The sequence below is a fragment of the Lepisma saccharinum genome, chromosome 2 (genome assembly GCF_977018435.1).
Source record: "Lepisma saccharinum chromosome 2, izLepSacc3.1, whole genome shotgun sequence".
NCBI lineage: Eukaryota > Metazoa > Arthropoda > Insecta > Zygentoma > Lepismatidae > Lepisma > Lepisma saccharinum.
In genome coordinates, this window is record NC_139230.1 from 199,319,150 (window position 1) to 199,341,904 (window position 22,755).

The 22,755-nt window shown below is 37.4% G+C and overlaps 1 protein-coding gene across 2 annotated transcripts in view; it reads left to right on the plus strand.

Annotated features, from left to right (window-relative positions):
- Positions 1 to 22,755, plus strand: part of LOC145984252 (uncharacterized) — a 123,875-nt gene that overhangs the window by 82,072 nt on the left and 19,048 nt on the right. For both annotated transcript variants that reach the window (XM_083117854.1, XM_083117855.1), the window contains exons 2-5: positions 10,867 to 10,979; positions 14,532 to 16,796; positions 21,267 to 21,455; positions 22,317 to 22,457. In XM_083117854.1, the coding sequence (XP_082973980.1) occupies positions 10,867 to 10,979; positions 14,532 to 16,796; positions 21,267 to 21,455; positions 22,317 to 22,457 (2,708 nt within the window). The remainder of the gene's footprint in view (positions 1 to 10,866; positions 10,980 to 14,531; positions 16,797 to 21,266; positions 21,456 to 22,316; positions 22,458 to 22,755) is intronic.

The following is a 22,755-nucleotide window of genomic DNA, read 5'->3' on the forward strand; positions in this document are numbered from 1 at the left end:
GAGTGTCCGTGACCTATGGATATTTAGGCGCTATATCCAGACCAACAATAATGTTTCTGTGGCCGAATTACGCCTGTGGACTCGAGAACGCTTTCACATTGAAGTTTCAACCAAAACCATTCGCCGTTACCTACAGCGATGGGGTTATGGAGTGTACAAGGCGAAACGTAAACCCTTCCTTTCCATGTTGAACAAAGGCTATCGACTACGGTGGGCACGAATGTACCGGGGATGGACATTTCGGCAGTGGATCAGGGTTTTGTGAATGGACGAATCCATTTTCAATGTTGTGTACAGGAAAATACGGAAAACAGTCATTTGTCGGAAGGAGGAACAGAATGAAGCAAAATGTTATTCACGTCGGGTACAGAAACCGGCATCAGTGATGGTATGGGGGATGCATGACGGCATCTGGGGTTGGCCCACTACACGTCTGTGAGGGCATTGTGAATGCACACGCCTATACAAGCATACTGGAGCGGCATCTCATCTTTCAACACGACAATGCCAGGCCTCATACAGCACGGCTGACAAGAGAATGGTTGACTCGCCATCACGTGCGAACTCTGCCGTGGCCACCATCGAGTCCCAACCTCTTGCTCATTGAGAATGTGTGGCGTGTTCTTAACCAAGGTGTGCAACAGAGGGGACCCACGACAGTGGCTGCTCTTATCGCCTGCCTGCAGGAGGAATGGCACCATATCTATGTGGAATACCTTGAACGACTCGTCCTCAGCATGCTGCGATGCATTGCCACAGTTATTCGCCGACGGGGCGGAGTCACACCATGGTAAACAGGATCCCCTCTAACAGTGGTCGATCTTCATTGTCACGTGTGGATGGACGAAAATGTTTTATTTTGTGTGGACACCATACATTGCTGCGTTGCAGCGGAAATTTATATTTTCCTTTGTTCCATGTAGCCTGCTGAATAAAATATGTTCAGCATATGCATGTGTTCTCCTTCTTTCACAACACACTCCTATATTTGTGACTGGTCGAACTTCATTGTTACTAAGGTTTTATCTAGTTAATATGTAATAAATACATACAGTAATTAAATATGGTTGCAGTGAACGTGGTCACAATTTTAGAATATGCTGTTGAATCACACATTGTATATTTATTACCTGTTTTTAGTGCTTAAACATGAAAGCACTGGCATGACTTTTTCTCTACAGTGCATTTGCATGAATCGTTTTAAGCATAGATGTTCTGCATAGCTTTAGGTTGCTCTGCTAAATCGTTCTGCATTTTTTTTAAAAGTCTTCATTATGCATTAAATGAACTACTACTCTCATAGTTTGGTCACATGAGAAATGTTTGGCACTAAAGAATTGGGGAGGATCCACATGTTGTTCCTGTGCAGTATCCACAGGCATGTTTAGGAGGAGGATGGTAACAGTTCCAAATGTTTAACGACTTTTCACAAGTTATATAGGACTATTAGGAAGCACTTTATGTTACTGGAAATAAATTGGACATATATTCGAAGCCTGTTGAATGTTATTAGCACGGTGAAACTTCATTAAGTATTAATTACGGGATAAATTTTGATTTCAAATGCAGCTTGCCTGCTTTGCATTGAGCAGCCATTCTTAGTTTCCAGTTGTCTCAGACATAGTGGAGGTTAATGCAAGTGTATCAGCTGTGTCCATGCATGAGGCAGGATGGATTGCGAACAGTTATTGGATGTATTTCGGGGCGTTATTTTAATGTTATGAGCCCTAATCCTGACTCACCTAACCTACCAGAATAAACTAGAATGTCAGTGCAAGGACATATATTTGTGTTTCTAATGCGTTAAGTGGTGATAGTCATTTTTTTACTTTAATTTGAAACAAGAATACCAAGATATGTTCACCCCACAACATTGCAGAATATCTGCTAATATGTGTAGTTTCAGTGCAAGAGAGATTGATCATATCACTTTGGAATTATTTCATAGTTTAATATATTACTCATGGAAGTTTTCCACCTTTTTCTATACATACAATGGCAGCAGTAGGCAATATCAGCAATCACTTTGCAGTGTTTGTATGTGCATTTTCAGTGCATAGAAGTTTAGTGTTGTATTTCTACTGTATATAATAAACGTGAGGTGGTTTCATGTTTGAGAGGAGATGGTACGTGGTCAGATATGTTACATTATCTTAACGCTAGGCCAAGTTATTAATGTTTATTTCTGAATTAATCATGGTACACAGAATTTTTTTTAATACCTAAGAGTATTCACAACTGCCACATGTTTTCACAAATGGCCATGGTGGCTCAGTCTGTAACGCATCTGACTACCATGCTAATGGTCCCGGGTTCAATCCCCGGCCGTTTCAAATCCGGGAACTTTTTTAACAGAAGCACCCCCAGCACCCACCCAGCATCGAATGACATGGGTACCTGGGGGTAAAGGCGGTCAGGGGCGTGATGCTGATCTCATCACCCCCACTCACGACCGCATCAAGAAAGTGTGGGGCATTAACCCCACACCCCCCTATACACCTTCATGCTGTGGTGCTAAGCACAGGGGAGCACTTCACTTTTTTTTTTTTTTTTCCCCACATTTGTCTCTTATTAGTATGAAGTATCAGTTTTTTCACATACAGAAAGTGATGGTCCAACTTCCAATTGCTAGATGGTATATCTGTCAAGAGAGATGCATTGAGCTACCAAATAAATGCACCGAAATTAATGTTATCAATGTCCCTTGCCCTAAACTAGACACACTGAAATCTTGCACTATAAATAAAAAGTGGTATGATTATTTTAAAAGAAAAAATCTATTGCCACTAAACATAATTCACATACGTTATAAACATGTTAACAATTCTCCTTGTGACCATAGTTCTGTTTGTTTAATTTTGAATTAATCATGGTACCCAGGCAATATTTATGTTTCAAAATTTTTTGATGCATATTAAGACATACCTTAGAGTCCTTGTGGCTACCCACACAGTCTTGTTTGGACAACAGAATTTTAAGTTCCATGCACTTACGTGTCATTCTTTATTTACGAGCATCCATTTGTTTCCGATCAAATTGGAGAAGTAGTGGTGCTGCCATCTAGTTCATGTGTGTTCAGTGCAAAGGGATACCATATCGCAAAGTTCCTTCATTGTTAGGTAAAGCATGTCGTTGCATGGTGCACTAGCCACTCAGCCACAGGGACCACCAGGAGTTTTACTTGATTTCCTCGCAAATCTAGAAGGTTGTTTCGTGGTTGAGAAAAGATTTTATTTGATCCGATATTGGAAGCATTTAAGGATGCTATTTTAATGCTAGGAGCCCTCTAATCTGATTCACCTATCATGATAATTTAGTGATTATTATTATTATGGTGTCAATATTATTATTATGCCAATTGACCTACCCTTGCTCTTCCTAACCTTGCAGTGAAAACACTTAGTGTAGTAATACATTTCTGCAACCCATTCACATGAAGTAGATGGTAACAGCAGTTCATATCCAAGACTGGAGTAAAGGAATATCTTCTCCAAAATATATAGTCATATTGGAGCATTTGTAAGGGAAAAATCATTCTCCAGGCAAGAGCCAGTAAGTAATCACTAAGGCTCTGAAGTATGTGTTCACAAACATAAAGAGAAATCCAACCATGCAGCAATTGCCTGTGTATCATTTTTAATTTATAATTAATCATTCGGAACTTGTTTTTTCACATACAAAAGTGATGGCACAACTTCCAATTGCTAGATGGTAGCTATATGTTCCAGGAGCGATGCCCCAAGGTTCGAAATAAATGCTCCGAAACTCATGTAATCAATGTCCCTTGAACTGTTAGGTTATGTTCCATTAGCACTCATTTCACACCTAAATATGTGCTTCATCACATATCCGGACAACATCCGTTTTTACAGATTTCTTCTTCCAGGTAATTTTTCCTCGCTTTGGGATTTACATTGTTGAATTCCTTACACAGTAAGCTTTCCAACGATATATGGCACGTATTCCTTTAGGAAAAGGATGTAAAGTAGAGTCATACCGGAAGAAGTATTAGGTAAATTGTGAAAATTGTTAAACATTTGGAACTGTTACCTAATACTATTATTGTGCTAGGAGACCTAACCTAACCTAACCATGAAAGCCCCTAGCAATTTTTTGTAAGTTCATTATTACATAACTTTCCAATAACATGATCATTGTTATGTAGTTACTTATGTTCCATCATCAAGGTTCACATGTTTGAATCATGGTCTGGGCATGGATGTTTGGGAGTGTCCGTTCATTATATCATCACTAATCCCCATCTTCACAATTCGCCAAAATTGTCAGAAGTGGGAAGTAAAATGAAGCAAATGAATTATTGTCTGACCTAAGAAGTATATATGCAGGTTGCATGTGTTTATTTGATTGTAAAAGTGATTCTTCTAGGATGCAGTTTTCATATTACCTGATTGCAAAGGTGTTTTTCACTTTTTTTTTTTTTTTTAATCAATCAAGATTCTGCTTTATAGTACATGATCCATACACAAATGTATGTACTGGATAAAGATATGTTTCTGCACTCAGAAATTCTTTGATATTGCTTTTGAGACACTTAATATTTTGGAGGAGAATCAATTAATCAATTGAGGGAGGACCATCTTACACTGGATATCATGATGCACACTTTCCATGGACCTTTTTAAGGTAATGGTTTTGAGTTTTCAAAGAATACGTTCCGAGTTGTGGAGGCATGGTACGAGTCTCATGCAATGATATAGAAAAAAAATTTTTACATGTATGAAAACAAAATTTTGCATTTTAGGCGTTTTAGATAAGGGATTTCTTTCAAAGAGAGCCCGAAATTTTTTAGATGGAACTTACATAAAATGGATGATATTTTTATCTCTTCCCCCCTCTTATTCACTTTCTTTGGTTCTTTCCTTCTTTTTCTCCTTCTTTTTTTTACTTTCTTTATTTCTTTCAACCTATATCACTTTTTCCCTCTTTTTTCCCTGTTCCCCCTTTTTCCCTGTTTTCCCCCCATTTCTCTACCTCAACAGTTGTTTTTGTCTTCCTTTGCCATTCTGCATCAGTCTAAGGTGAGAGTAGGATACAAGCTTTTGACACTCCTAAGTTGTGATTAGTAAATAAGTGTAGTTGAAGAAATTATCAGCTGAAAGCATTAAAGTCAAGTCTTGATAAGTTAGAAATTAAGTTGTAAGGTAAGTTAGCAGTGTTTTTTGCCTTTAAATGTATATTGTACACCTAAATAATGGGGATGTTGATTAACCACCAAATGTATTTCTAGAAGAATGTAGCTTGTCATACACATGTACCAGTTTTGTTATGAAAGAAAAATTTGCACAGGAAGTGAAAAAGAAACGTCATTTGAATGCAGATAATAGTCAACCGAAAATAACATATTAACAACCCCATTCAGTATATTAGCAATAGACCATTTCTATTCAATTATCAACAATAACTCAGTAAATATTCATTATTCCTCCTCAATTTGTGCATGAAACCGTGTATCAACAAAAAATGTTTGTGCATAATGACAAGATAAGTAGTCATCATTTAGAAGTTGGGCCATTAATTGCTGAGTATGCCAAGGGTATTTATTGTATGCAAGTTCATTGCACTTCTGACTTTGTATATGTGTGTTGAGATCAATGGCAATTTATTTAGTACTATTTGTTTCTGAAACTGAGTTACATTGTTTTTTTATTATCTAGCAGGCATTTTGACCAAATTACCATGCAAGTAATGCAATATTTTTTCAATTCTCAACTGTGGTAGCTATAACAATTGTCGTACAACTGCCAAGTGTACACACACACATATATATATATGCATTCATATTAGTTTCCGTCCAAACCATAATCAATTTTTTTAGTGCAAGGTCAATTGGTTATCTGCTTTCAGATCTTAGGTTTGGTGCCACTACCTTGTTTTTTTTTCTTTCATGGTGTATGCACATGAAATATGGGTATATGTCTGTTATATCAGAGACACATTTCTTCATTTTTACAAAAGGAACTACTTACGGAAATTAGTTTCTGTAGCACTTTGAAAGTTTGTGAAGGTATTTTCTCACCGTAGAGTGCTGCACAACAAGAAATAAGCACTTTTAATATAATAAACTTGCATTTTGTGCAAAGGTACAACATTATGCCGTTGTTTCCATCATGTACCTGCAGATGTCATGAGTGTCGAAAGTCACGTTGTCTCGCCAGTGTTTCCAAGAAACCTGCCCTTTATCACAGTTTTTTAACAATGCTTACCTAACCTAACCCAACCTAGCCTAACCTTGCCAGAAATGGTGCACGGGGCTATCCATCAATGGTTTTTGGTGTTATCCATCAATGGTTCATGGGGCTATCTGTCAATGGTTTTTGGGGCTATCCCTCAATGCTTTGTGATGACATAATAAACACGAGAGCAGGTATATTTCGGTTAAGAAAGTTGGAAACACTGCATACCCACTCCACGCATGGCATGCGATGATCCACAGCTGTGTGCGCCATATTGTATGTTCCGCAATGGAAGAAAGGAACCTAAGAATTACTTGTAATGTGAATAATCGAATTTATTTTCATGAAAAAACATAATGGCGCTTTCAACGATGTTCCGCAATACACAATTGGTAAGTACGAACCATCTGAAACACAAAATATCCAATTTTAATGTGTCTCCAATATAACAGACATATACCGAAATATGTTTATCACAAAAGTATTGATCCATGATATTGTTTGAAAAAATTTGTTTCAAGTTCTTGGTGTGCTCATTAGAGTTTAACAGTAATACTGCTATAGAATAAAGTGGGATGAGAAATCTTTTTCACCATGCTACCCGGTAGGATTCATACCAAGTTTTTTCCTTTGCAACATTTATCCTGTGTGTGATGCACAAGAATGCTCAGTACAAGGCCAATTATTCATGCAAGTTAAGTGGTACTAGGGTTGTTTTTTCATTTCTTGTTTTTTCTTTAAGCCATCATATCAATTTGTGTTCACTTTGTAACATTGCAGAATGTCTGCTAACTATGTGTACAGCGTAATAGATATTGATCACATGACTTTTGCATTATTTCGTAGTTGAGTGCATCATTCATCAATTGGAAGTTGGGCCATTACTTTCTATAATTGCAAAGGCTGTTTCATCATAATAATAGTTGGCTATATTGGCAGACAATTTACAATTTTGATTTTAATAGGACATTTTCATTGCATGCACAGATAGCCACATGTTTTTTTAGAGACTATACTCTTTATTATTTTTTCGTGCACTTGAAACATGTTAGCCAAGTGATCTTGAAAGTGTTTTTTTTTTTTTTTTTTTTTGTTCGTTATGTAATCACACCAAGAAATGTGGGTTATACTTTGTGATGCTGACAACTGCGAGCATTTTCAGTGGTGCATGATTTTCTTATTAATTGTGATTCTGAATGCTGAAGTTTTTTGGAAGTATTTATATCACACCAGTGGCATGTTCGGTTACTGACGGTACACAATTTTTTCATCTACATTGTAATTGCCAGAAAATTTTAAGTTGTTCCGCTTCCAATTTTTGTTTACTAGCATGCGTGCATAGGTGTTGTATTTCTATTGTATCTAGTTAATATGTAATAAATACATACAGTAATTAAAAATGGAAATATGTTACTGGAAATAACTTGGACATATATTCGAAGCCTGTTGAATGTTATTAGCACGGTGAAACTTCATTAAGTATTAATTACGGGATAAATTTTGATTTCAAATGCAGCTTGCCTGCTTTACATTGAGCAGCCATTCTTAGTTTCCAGTTGTCTCAGACATAGTGGAGGTTAATGCAAGTGTATCAGCTGTGTCCATGCATGAGATAGGATGGATTCCGAACAGTTATTGGATGTATTTCGGGGTGTTATTTTAATGCTATGAGCCCTAATCCTGACTCACCTAACCTATTAGAATGAACTGGGGATGCTTAATTATTCTAAGATTCGTAACCTAATAACAAAAGGACTCAGTACGATGATACCTCTTCACACTTTCTACACATGAAGTAGATGGTAGCAGTAGCTCATATCCAAGGCAATAGTAAACAGTCTTCTGGCATAAATGACAGGCTTTCTTGTGCACTTTGCTCTGAAAGGCAGTTTTTTTTTTCCAGTCATCTCCGACATGGAGTTTTTTTGTTCACATTTTCGTAAGAGGTGATTTCATATTTGAGACGATATGTATGCTAGGTGGTTTGATATAGTAAGCATTTAGATATTTTATTTTAATGCTATGCCAAAGTTCCGAATGTTAGATAAATAAATAAATAATTAGTTTGAGTTTCCTAAAAATTAGTTCTGCAGGACATAGTCATGTGTATACACAGTAAACAACGTAGCATGCAAGTGCTGCAAAGTTTAAGCACTTGATACAGTCGATTAATTGCCCTTGCACTACATGTGATAGCTAATACTTCTCTGGAACTATGTAAAAAAAATAATTAGAATCATTACAAATTTCAATTACAAGCAATGCATTTGCACACAATGTAATTACATTTTTTGTATGGTTACTTGTGGACAGGAACATCTTTTGGTGAACATGTTTCATATACATAGGAAAAATAAATATTACAGAGTTTATTCTCTGAACAAGTGCAAAGTGTTTACTTACATTATATATTAGTGTGAAATGTCATGTTAATAAATATGAAAATCCAAATTGATCATTGGACACAGGTATTTTTTCTTGGTTCAGTTTCTTCTTTTGCCTGTTAACAAATACTTCATAGTCAAAAATAGTGTCTTGGCTGGAGAACTATTTTTTCCTTATTTGTGAGCACCCATTGGTTTAATCGCAACTATAATAAGAACTACTGCTGCTGACTACTTCATATGTATTGAGTGCGAAGAGGTAAACAACATCTCCAAGTGGTTTTATTGTTAGTCAGGTGAAAGTTAGGTTTCTCAGCATAATAAAAGATGCCTAAATTCTTTTGATAGGTTAGGTATGCCAGGTTTAAAACTGCAGGAGTCCTACAGATATCAATGGTGGCCCAATTGTTTAATTTCATGTACTCCTGCAGTTTGGAAACACTCTTAATCTTGGCTATCAGTGTACCTTCCTGTAACGGGCCATGAACTATGTTTTGTTCAGCCATTATTTGAAATATATCCATTGTTGACTTGTTATAGAGCTCATAATTTCAGTGGAGCAGAATAGTGATGTACGCTACCATTGAGTGGAGTATCTTTGGACATGTATAAATGTTTCATGTGGGTATGTTCAATAATGGTCTGTGCCACCAACGATGCATATTTTTTCCGTTTGAGCACCTCAGTGTTGAACGAGTTGGTAGAACAAATGCAATACTTCCATGATCAACATGGTTCATGTTTATTCACTGTTAACGCAAAGCATGCCAGTAGTGTCATGATGTTGAAGCACTAAATACTTAGGTAACAGTTTCATACATTGGAGACACATTTCATCATTTTTACAGATGAAACTACTTACGGAAATGAGTTTCTCTAAGGTTTCCAACATTAGTAGAGGTATTTTCTTTCATTGTGGAATCTATTTGACCGGGAAATCATGTATTTTTAAATAGAAATATCTCACTGATGCACAATTGCCATTGCTTTCCTAAGTGAACCCGATGCTCCATACTTTGGATGATGTAACCCCCTGCCAGTGTTTCCAACCCCCTTTTTTTTAAACTATGCTTGCCTAACCTAACCTAACCTTATCAGAATGTTTTGTGGGGCTAACTGTCCGCTACCCGTGCATAATGTACAATTTGCACACTTGACGAACACAATATTAGGTATTATCGGTGAAGACGAACAAGATATTAGGTATTATCGGTGAAGAAGGTTGGAAACACTAATATTTGAAAACAAAAGAAGCGATATCATTCGCAAAGTAAGCGATATTGCACAATTACGTGCGTTCGGTAGCACTTAGAAAAATGTGTTATTTTAGTAGAAAAGATGTTTGTTTTCGTGTAAAAAGCATAATTGCACCTTGAACTATGTTCCGCAATACACAATTGGTAAGTATCAGTGTCGTGGCGTGAGATTTTTAAAAGTGTTACAGGTTATCAGTAGGACATTAAGGAAAGAGTCGTAAGACTTGGGTGCCTCTCCACCTCATGCCCATGCCCCCCCCCCCCCATGTCTTCCAAGTAGTTCGTATATTATTATTCTGGTACGACTGCAATTCTATACATGATTTTAGTAAAGTTATTAATAAAAAAAAATGTTGGCATAAGCACTGAAGTTGCCCCCCCCCTTTTTTTGCCTGCCAATTTTGCTCCCGCAATATGCTAAATCTTATCTACCAAGGAAAAGTGAACTGTCCTTGCCCCCCTAGATTTGGAATCGGAATCGCTGCTACTGTTAGGCATGTATGCTGTTTTTCAGCAATATAATCCAGGACATTAAATAAATAAATTCATGCATGTGCTTTTGAAAGCTTAATTTCTCTGGTAACTTATACTTGGTGAGTTGTAACTGTGCTAATTAGTTTCTTTAGACTTGTTTAATATGTTTAAAATGTGTAGAGGAAAGAAACAACACTGCGTGTGGAAAGTAGCTTGCTAGGCCAAAGTTCTGATTGTTTATTTCCAAATTAATAATAGGTCACAGGCATTTTTTGCATTGTACGATTTCTGCTTATGCCTGTTAACACATACTTCAGAGTCTGTAAGAACATTTTGCCTGGAGAGAGAGGTTTTTTTTCTTCCATGCACTCCTGTATGATTCTTTATTTGTGATCAGCCATTTGTTTACTGTCATCTTTAATGGCTGTTCATTTATCGGAAATCAGCTTTGTTATGTCACTAATACAAGTACTCACCATATATCCTTAATATAACTTTTTCCATTAGATTGTTTTCCTAATTTTGTAATTTCTTTTAAAATGATATAATTTATTCCAGATGTGACAAAACAGATGAATGGTGATCACGAAAAACACTTTAAGAAGATAAAATTTAGGGATAAATTTAAAATTAGCCACAGCTCAAACATGGATATAAATAGAAGTATTGAGGTAAGTTTTATTCAGTTCTTCTTTTCATAACTCAGATAATTTAGTAAGTTAGGTAAATTTAAAAGCTTCATGGGACAGATTAATCTATTGCTTTGAAAACAGAATGTCTTAATACATTGTCTTTTATGTTTTTCTTAATCAACTTTTTTATTTATGTTTTCATGAAAATTTAATGTAGTGGGAAGGGATCAGTTTGATTGCAGTGTAGTTTTGCTTCCTCTATGTCAATATCAAATCAGCCCAAGCTGAATCACTACCAGTTCATACATGATGACCTTCTATGCCACACAGTTTTATAGGTTTTCCTGGTTGCAGAGGTGAGTAGCAGGGAGCAACAATTGACAATCATATCTCAGTCCATGCTTTTCTCACTGCATGTCAAACTTTGCTGAAGGGCCAGGAAAGTTAAGAAAGATATCTATTTACATTCATTTATATCAATAACTATGAACAATGCTACAAAGCGTATTTATAATCATGTATACATTGATGCCTTTATTCAGAAGTCATCTCTTTGTGCATTATACCCTTCAAGCTATTCTTCTTGTGGTTTTTGTCCGCCATCTTGCCACTATAGCTCTTTTCCAGCCTTACAGCAGGCACTCTACATGCTGGACAGAGAAGTGGGGACTGGGGAAGCGACCAATCCAGCGTGATAAGAAACACAGTAGCCTGTTGAACGAGGTGGGGGTAGAACTTCCTCCCCTCGATGCCACCGTTGTTGTCTGGTTGGTCTGCTGCGTATTTCCCGCTCCCCACTTCCCTTGCCAGCATGTAGAGTGCCCACCGTAAGAGTAGAAAAGACCTATAGGAGACAACTATGTTCACTGCAGGTAGTGCGTGAAATCAATGCAGCTTGAAGTAGCAATTGCTACCTCACAATACCTAGGTAGCAAGTGCCTCCAGGGGCCTTGCTACTTCGGTTTTCCAAGGTGCCCTTTCAGTACCGTGCCATTGTTATATGCAATCAAATAATGAACAGACAAATTAACCTCTAACATACAATACCCCTCCCACCTGTAAGCCTCTGCAGACAGGACCTTTTTCAGGTACGTGCTTTTCAAATGTGCCATGATATAGAAAATTAAATTGTAACAGGAGAACTAATTGTTGTACAGATGTGCTTTTTCAGAATGACAGGCTTCTCAGGTGAAATTAGATTTATACATTTTCCTCAATTATGATGGTTTAAAATAAAAAGAAGAAAATTGAAATTTTTAACAAAAATGTGGGCTGAGCGGATACCACTTTAAACTAATACCGATACTCTCACAGATTCCCACCTATACCAATACTTGAAAATTTTTATAATTGAATTTGTTTTCAAAATATTGATCAATATTGGTGTGTAAATAATCTCTAATTATATGCATGAATTTACCAATACATTTGCATTAGAATATTCAAGAAGTACATTGGAATATTAAAAATAGATGTTATGTAATTAAAAAAATACAGTTTTCCTTTCATACTTTGTGCAAAATAAAAGGAAATCGTGCAAAATTCAGGCTTTCTAAGATAATTAGACTCGGTGAAAATGCCGCATGCCATTTTTGTGGACCCTGTGAAAGACTAATATGCTGGAAAAGTATAAGTTGGTATTGGTAGACTATGTCCAACTGATAATTTCTAATACTGATACCACTGGTATGGGCCGATACTGATGCCCTAACAAAAAACCATCTTTGGCAGCTCACAGTGGCCACCACAATAAGTTGAAATGAATGATAAAATTATAGTGGTTGTGTTTCCAGCTGGCAGCTGTGAAAACAGCAAATCAACGATCAGGCATTTTCGAGTTGCAAGGCACCAAACATTGTTACAAGGTCCGAAACAAAGGAGTGTAGGATACACCACATGTTGCCAAACGTAGTGAGAGAGTTCTCCGACAATGATGTCAGCATCAGAAATCAATGGGGTTCGCAATTGTTACGTAACTAAGAATGTCTGCTCGACATTGTTTTGTGGCCCTCCATGATGAAATTTTCGGAGTGGCCAACCACAGGTCAGTTCACAACTGACAAAAACTAAAGTACGCTTGGCAATTTTTTTTGGGAGAGCAATGTTACCCCTACAGCTTTTACTTCACAACTCGGTTTGTTGATATCTACCAACTCCCCCTGCCCCCCAAAGACAACTGGGGGAGAGAAAGAGCCAGAAATAACCATAATGGTCTACTGCTACCTGGAAATGCGACCAGTATAGTAAATGCCACTATTATGTTCCTACAGTCATGCGAAGTTACTTTGAAAATCATTACTTACTTCCTGGGGAATATGTCAAAAACATATTCAGATGAGCTGTTGCTCTTGTCCACACTTCTAGCCACACTGAAAATCTTTGGTATCTCTAGAAAAAATTCAACCGATGCCAATACTATGTATTGGTATCGGCTCAGTCCTGATTTTGACTACTTGATTTTTTACATTTACATTTTTTACATTATAAAATCATTAAGAAAATTATACATATTTCTGGTTTAAGAAATGAGAGTTATCCAAACGAATGATCTTTCAGAACACCAGGTCCACATAGTAACAGGTGACTCATTGAATAGGTATGATGTCATTCACTCTTGATCGGCATAGCAACAGCTTTACAACCTACAACTAAGGAAGCCATTCATTTCTTGACTTGAATCATACTGCACATTATATAAATAATATAATTGTTTGTCACTTTCACCCATCAAAATCCAGGGTGCGCATTATACATGCACACGTAAATACAGGTCTTACCCTTTCATGTCCCGGATGGTGTAATGGTAACTTCGTTGCCATGTAATCAAGGTTTGTCAGGTTTGATACCCGGTGGAGACAGTGTTCAAAGTGGAAATTTTTAGATGAGGGAATGTTTGCTCAAGCCGTGGGTCTAGCTGTTGTATGCTGCTATGTTTTAAAATAATAAATAATAAAGTGGGACAGATGGGAATGCTTTGCACAAATATTTCTACCTTTGAGATACTCCCCACATCGTTTTCCATTTTAAGCACTGGATGTATACATAGTGGTGTGGATCCCATTTTAATCTGTTGGGACAGTCTCTACTAGCCTATCTGCATAAAACAAACACAAACAAACAAACTTTTATTCAAAACTATTTCTGGATATATTCTGTGATAGCTTTCAAGTACGTATTCTAAAAATGTTCAATGTAATTAGGATCAGCAAATGTCTATTGTGGTTGGCTTTACTTTTAGTTGATGATGGCCTGGCATCTAGCATAGAACTATGAAATACTTCGTGACTGACAAGCACATAGCTTGGGTGAACTGCTAATAGATGTTGCTCGCACCGCCGACCTGATGAAGATCACAGCTCATGTCATTTAAGTCGCACACCTCTGGTTGCACCAGGGGATTTCCCACATTGAAGTTGGCGGGAAGAACTTCTAATTCCTGTCCTTTATAAAATATATTTATCAAGGTTTTACTGTAACAGTTTATTTTTGGGTGCCTGTCATCAAGGTGCAGTTTTTGTTTCTAAGTTCTTTTAATCATAATACAGAATTTTGTAAATGAATATGAATGATTTATTTATTTTTGTCTTGCAGGATTCCACCACATCTAACAAGACAAGTTCACCCACACTTCACACAGGAGTTAATGAAAGTTTGGATTCGTCACAGATTCTTGGGTCGCTAGAAACGAGTCCGACTGCTCTGGAATGCGGAAGTGGTACTTGTTCTGCTCAGAGAACGGTGGTGTTGTCCACAAGTCCATCTCAAACGTCACAGCATGTAGCAGGACAGTCTACTAGAACCAGAACATCCACTGATCTGTATCCACTTTCTTCTGTCGGTGAGCCATCTGAAGAGCACATTGAGATAAGTTCTTCAAATCCATCTCAGTACCTTGGCTCATTGGAAACTGGCCCCACTCCCATTTCGTGTTCTAGGGTGAGTGATCCTGCGAGCGATCCTCTACTCTCATTGTACTTTCTCCGTTCTCCAATAAAAGACTCATCACAGTCACTGGGTTCACTGGATGAGTCTCCTGGAGGTGCTCAGCTAATCCCATCATCTCAGTCGAGTGCGGAAGACAGTGCCGTACATTCATCACCTGGTACATTGTCTTTTTCGTCAGCTCCAAGTACACCATGTGCAGCACTAACTTCATCGCAAGCCAGTTCAGTTCATGTGGGTGATGTTCATAATAGTCATGTTACACCTCCAGAATGTATGGATGAAAATAGGGTTGCACCATTATCAGTTCGGGATATTCTGAATTCTCAGGATAGAGATTACCAGGATGTTGTAGAGCTTGTGTTCGATCTTGTGGAAGTCATTAGCGAATCTCACAGAATGGAACTCCTGAACCAAAGGGACAATGTTAGGTTACAAGAAGCTCAGTTGCAGCCACAAGATGATTTATTGAGTGCAGCCGAACTTACTCCAAATAATGAGGTAGATCAAGTAGTGTGCCTCCCACATTACAGTGAGCCGAATGTGGTTGCAGAGAGTACTTGCCCAAATCGTGATACTCCAGTGATTGCTAGTACTGCTGCTGATACTGGTAACACGAGCAATGAAACCATGGCAGATGTTATGATCTGTGAACTTTCTACATGCGAAGATGGAACAGTGCAACATCCTACTTTACCTGCATTTCAGTTGAACACTTCAGTTATGTTAGATGTTGCTTCAGAGTTACACATTACTCAGAGCAACTTAACTTGTGTGTCTAGTCTGATAGACAATTCAGTGGAAAATAGCAACAACAATATTGAACAGTTATGTGCAAAAGAGGATTCTGTGAACAGGTCAGCAGGTGAACAGGTAGATTCAGCACAACAAAAGAAACCAAAGATGTCTGTGTCTGCTCCTGTTAAGGTGAGAACGTTGGTGGGGGGCCCTTCTTCGAATGTCCACATGTCTCAGATAACAGGATTGCCTAATGAACCCAGCAGTATTGCAGTGAATGAAACAACTGACAAATCAGACCCTCCTGTAGACAATGATTCCAGAATTTCAGAAAATAGAGGTGATTCTGAACAGTTCCTTTCAGGATCACACCCTGATGTGGAACTATTTCCTAAACCAGACTCAGTGCATCAAGGTTGTGAATTCGTGTCTGATACTCATTCGAATATAGTAACTAAGGACTATGAAGAATCCTCTAAGTGTATGAGTAGTAGTGTTGATAGTTCCAAGCAATCTGGTGAAAGTGCAGATGGTAGCCGTGGTGAAAGTGCAGATGGTGGCCGCAGTGTGCAGAAAAGTAAAAAAGCTAGTGTTCCTTTGCAAGTCATTAGATTACACAGTGAAAAATCTTCACACGGTGAGAGGAGCAAGTCACGAAGCACTCACAAATCCAGCAAAGACCAATCAAAAACTGGACATGGTGATAGACATAAGACTTCTGGTGACAAGAGAACTCATTCTAAATCTCATGGTAGAGACAAGCAATCAGGTGCTGACTCCAAAGATAAGAGTCATCGTTATGGGAAGTATTCTTGTAAACGGTGCTACAAGCGTTCGAAAAGGAAAAATTACAGCATTGGAGTACAGTGTAGAAGAGACAAGACATTGGATAAATATGTCTCTACCACATCATCATCGACTACTTCATCGTCTACAACTTCTCCATCAACGTCCTCTAGTGACCAAAAACCAGATCTTCATAGCAAGCATTTTGCACTGCCGAGGCCATTGCCTTGTGTTCATGCTCCCACTTCCACTGAACATTTAAAGTATGGAAAATTCATCCACATTGAGACATATCCGAATGGAGGTGCAACCATTGTCCACATGTATCAGGATGAAATAAGAAACTTAAGTCCTGAAGAAACTCAGGAATTGGCACAAGAATATTTCAAGGTTAGTATTATTAGGAATTACGTTTCTTTTTCTGCATTGTTTCTCCTTAATTCTTCAATATTCTAGGGATGGGACAGATTAATTGGTACTCTATCGGTATCAGCCGATATAGTCATATCAGTGTATTATTTAAAGTAATTGCCTAAATATGCAGCTTCTTTTGCATTGCAAAAGCTTGGATCATTTGGTGACTCACATTTGTTAAGATGGTCAATGAACCATTTTGGAATTTGGTGTCTGATCTGTGGGAATATTGGTTATCAGTATTGGTGAATTTTATCATGTTGGTCCATCCCTAGAATATTCTAATATTGATGTTTTAGGTCATGATATTTTATATTTGATTTATTTTACTTCGCATTTTGTGCCACTTTCGACTAATTTGTGAAGATGGGGATAAGTGATGATACGATAAAATTTATGAATGGACTCTCACAAACATCCATGCCCAGGCCAGGATACGAACCTGGCATCATAGCACGATATGCTATCCACTCTGCCACGTCTGTTAGGTTATGACATTTAGTAAATAAATTGTTTGTAATATTTGTTTGGCACATAATCAAAATTGCAAATGTTTTAAAGTGGTGATATAAAGCACTTGTTGAATCAATTCATTTAATTTAACCTTTTGAGTCCCAAGGCCATTTTCACAAGTAAGCGCCTCGGTCCCGAGCCGATTTTGAGCAAAATGCAGAGTTTCAATTAAATGAGTGTAGATCGGAGACTAATTGCCCGAGAGAGTGATATACCGTTGTACGCGGAATGAACCAGAGATTCAGACTATATGAAATTTATGCAAATTAGGCATATATGTGACACGGGGGAGGGGGCTAACTCTCAAAATTCCAAAATTTCGGAAAAAAAAAATTGGTTCTCCCACCCTCCCCCCAAGAGAAAAGTACATGACAGTGTCAATATGCACATGGAAATAATCGCTGACATGTAAGGAACACAAAAATATTTGCATTATTATCATATGACCAATGTAACTTGAGTTGTACCCCCAAAAGGAATTGTCGGCACACCACTGAATCAAGCTTCAAAATGCAGTGGTACCTTGAAATGACTATAACTCAGAGACTATTTTCCCTGGAGATATGAATGATATACCGTTGTACGCAGAATGAATCACAGATTCAGACGATATACAATTTATGCACATTCGGCGTACATATGGAGGGGTAAAGGGGGGAAATCCCCTCATAAATACTTTTCTTTAAAAAAATGGTGTTTCCCCCCACCCCCCCAAAAAATGTCAAAATGCACAATTTATGGAAATTTGGCGTATATATGGAGGGGGAAGGGAGAAAAACACCAAAAATTATTTTAAAAAATTGTCACTTCACCCAAAAAATGTCCTCGCACTTGGGCACAAAACGACACCTACGCACAACATTCTTGGACGAAAAGCTAGAACACAGTGAAAAATGAGCACCGATTCTTGCAGTTGCTTAAAATTCTATTTTTAGACAATGCAGGGTAACCCCTGTCGCAACTTGTGGACACTTGTGCTAAAAAAACAAAGTTGCTTTAGAACAACAAGCCGGTCTTACTTTGTCGGCAAAAAAATTGACCTTGAAAAGAGACGCAAAAGAGAAATACCTTTTCCTGCATTTCCCCCCCCCCCCATTTTCATGAAGACAAAAAAAATGCAAAAAACCATTTCTGTTAAATACATGTGTTAGGAAAAATATATATATTTAAAAAATCGAAATTCTAGCCAAAAATAGAAAAAGTTATAATGTAAAAACTACGACCTTGACACAGCATCTCAATTGAGACGCTTGGGACCCTGAGGGTTACATTTGGGTATCTCGATCGAGATGCTTGGGATCCAAAAGGTTAATAAGCACAATTTAATTGATCTACTGCTACATTTGTACCAGGGTGGCCACATTAGTTAATCTTTGGTGGTGATTACTGTGTAATCTGTATCAAAAGTGTGCAAATAGTTTAGTCTTTCAAAAGTTGCTTTTGCCTTGCTCTATTCTGCTCAGTGGAGGCAGACATATTGCTACTTGAACCGAGGCCAGACATTTCCATAGACATGTGTAGTTGAAAAGGGAAGACAGAAGTTTGAGTTTAATGGGGGAACTTTGCCTTGTTAAAATGTATAGAAACAGCATGCATGGTGGAAGCTTGTACTTTTCCTACAATATTTTTTTTATTTTGTTAAATTTTAAGCATCAATTTCCAGTGACCTGGATTTACAAACTTACAATAGAACTTAGTTAAAAAATGTAATGAATAATTGGCTCAAGAGTACGAAGGGGTCCCAGGTTCTATACCTGGTGGAGGCACATACTGGTTCGGATCCAACTTTAAACTGTAGGTCCAGTCCCGATTAGCCTTACTGTGCATAAAGTGGACTTAAAAAGAATTATGAATATGTCTGACCATGTGTAGAGAATACTGTATGGCTGCCTTAGCTGAGACCATGGATGGAAGTGTGAATGCGCCAACTGGGCGTGTTCATTGGCAAAATAGGGCTGACTGCACTTTGGGCAGGAAGATGGTCTGCTGTGAAAACAAATTAAGTTTCAAACGTAGAAACATCGCTGCTAAAATACGTAGAGATGTTTACGAGTTATGTAAGGGTACAGAATGAAAAATAATAGCCATCCATATACTATATAAGCAAACAGAATATATATCAGGAAAGTATTCATCATGTCACATTAGTAGATAAACTTGTTTGTAAACCAGTAACATTTTGGATTATTTAATTAAATTGATCTCCTTAGTAAATATTATAATTAGCACAAATGTACACAGCAGTAATCAGGATAGTATCCACTAATAATAGTATTACTATTTACTATTATTACACATAGTATTATAAATGTAATAAAGAAAATGAAGTAACTGAATGGTTTGTGGCATTGTGTATTCGAGGGCGTTTTGTAGAATGTGCAACAGGAACCAAAACGACAGTTTTCTTTGTTCCACTTCGAAACGATTTGTTACGAATTGTACGAGACCTCACAAACACAACACAGCAAGCAGTAATAAACACAACAAGCGAACCCATACAAGCAAAATGCCACAGGGTGGTTTGGTGTCTTGTACCTGCTTCCCCTCTCGCGTTTGAAATCTTAGTTTCCAGCTAGTTTCATTTCATTTGGCCGGACTGTATCCTTCCTTGAATTATATAAATAGCTGCTTCTGTCATCATCATCATCCTTCACTGTTTCCTGCCTCTGGCTGGGTCGGCTGCTTCTGTACCAGTGTAAAATCTGTGAAGATATAATGCACAAACTGAAATTTCTTCTCTGCATATAAGGATGATTGGTGATATGAATTCTTAATTGAAATATCAATGAAGTCATTGAAAACATACAAATGTACCAAAAATATACAAGTATGAATGCAGTGGGACCTCGATTTTATGTTTTTCAGGGTACCAAACTAAAAAAAACTTGGAATGCAGGAAAATGCAAAATTGGGGAACATTTTGTAACACTTTGTTATGTTGGAACCATCAAGATTGAATGTATAATGTGGGGAAAATGTGAAATCAGGGTTCCACTGTATGATGAAGCTATTTTTGATAATTGAATATCAGCTGAAAATGGAACATCAGAATGCTTAAATTTCTTACTTCTGTGATACCTTTGTGCATGTTTAATACAATAGTGTTGTAGTGTTTTCCTGTAAGTAAAAAGCAAGAAATATGGTTCTGAAGCTTCAAAAATATTCTGCAAGTATACTGAAACTACACGCAAAAGAACCTGTGCATCATACTTCTACATGGAGGGGAGGGGCTGAGTGGAGTAGGCTTCCTTATGGCCTGAGTTGAATGGATGAATGGGAAGGTGCATGAAGGATTTTGGTTGTAGGTTCTCTTGTTTGTGGTCACTTTGTACATGGAACCTGTAAATCTCCTGCTATGTCGTATCACAAATTTCAAGTAAATAATTTATGTCTGATTCATTTGTTGTTAATACAGTGGAACCCGGATTTTACATTTTCCTGCATTTTAATTTTTTTTAGCTTGGTTCCCTGATGAATATAAAATCGAGGCTCCACTGTATCTAGTATCAGCTGTTGTTTAATCAGTTTGATTCAGTCACTACATCAACAGATAGTTGTCAGTCTAAGTAGTAGATTGACATCTAAAAAAAGTAATTTACATGTTAAATAACATCTGTTTTTAACAATTCCAGTCTCTCTCTTTTTCAACTGCATCAGATCTTATAGATGTTTGGTAGGTGGAAACTTGTTTACAAAATCCCCAGGCAAGGTACCAACTGATACAGAGTCATTTTCAGGATTGTAAGGAAATTAGCCAAGTATGCGGAAAGCTTCTTTGCAAGTGTTATTTGTTTCACTTAAATTTTGTAAACCTTTGACCATGCGGAACGGGCAACATAAGTATAGAAGTTTTTCATGTAATTCTTTACTGTGTTTTGTCTGGAATTCCTGCATACTGTGCTATTTGCTAATCTTTATGTTGTGATATTCTAGGTTGTATTCGCAGAGGATGAAAATGGTGTCCCTCTTCATGTTGTTGGAATTGTCCATGATGCTGCTCGGTACCTTCCAGACCTCCTAGATCATATGGCAGATGCATATCCAACACTGACTGTAAAGTGTTCTGTTCTTGGAAGAGGATCGGATATTGAAACCACAACTATGTCCCAGTACAAAGAACAAGTGAGTTTTATTGATATCTACATTATTTTCATGATACCAGTGGCATATTCTCCCATGTTATTTGGTTTACCACTGGCAAACCAACTTTTTTCATGTATAGAGAGAAGTTGCCACAAAATTTGAAGTTATGAGACTTCTGTTTTTGTTATACTTGGTGTTTTATTTCGATTGTATCAAATTAATATATAATATATATACAATAAATAATAATTGTTGTCTTAAACCAAGTTATATCATATTGTTGTGTGACCATAAATATTGAATTTATAGTGTAAAAAGTGTGGCTGATCCTACAATTATACTTCATCTATAATGCGCAGTTCAATTTAGGTTCAAGAAATGGCTTTCTTAGTTGAAGGTCGTAAATCTGTTGCTATGTGGACCAAGAGGAGAATTTCGTCTTGTGTATACAATGAGACACCAACCCATGTCACCTCGCCTGTTTCTTATTTTCTATTATTTCTTGTCCGACAAATACTGCTGATACTGATACATACTGATGTGACGGGAGGTGCATGCTTGAAATCTGCCAGAATGGCATTGCTTTTCTCGGTGCCGTAAAATGTTCCGTTACAGAGTGAAAAATCATGGGAAACTGCCATTTCACTTTTTTTTTTTTTTTTTTTTTGTTTTACACCCTGGTAATTTGTATTTGTGCCCGTTGATGTATACGTGTTATACACAGTGACATAGTGAAAACATTCATGGTTTCAAGTTGCCTGTCCAAATTATTCCAGCATAAGAGTACCACAGTTTTGGGGGCAAATATTTGGGAAAAAAGTGTGCATTATACATGAGTAAATATGGTAATTACCCTTGTTACAGATATTTTTTTTATTTCCATGTTATTTTTCTTTTTAGGCTATCAGCCATTATTCTGAAGGAACTGTCAGATATGGCCCATTAAACCAAATCAGTTTGGTAGGAACTGTTCATGAAGAATGTGGTGGCTATTTTCCAGATCTCCTCGCAAAACTGGAAGCAAATGAGTTCTTAAGGCTTGTAAGTAGCTATACCATATTTATGCATGTATAACATATTATGTCTTGCATGTAACACACAGCAGAATTCAGGTTGAAGATAAATCTTTCTTAGCTGTAGATCATAAAGCTGTTAGTTACTGTGTCAATCAAGGGTGAATCATATCCTACCTATGTAAAGAGCCACCACATCTTGCCATGAGGACGAAGATGGAACCAAGCACACATACCTCTCTCCTCTCTGTCTCTCCCTCCCCCCACTATGTTTAGAATCCCAAACACAACATAAATGTGTGACTTGGAAATTCAATGTTGGTGAG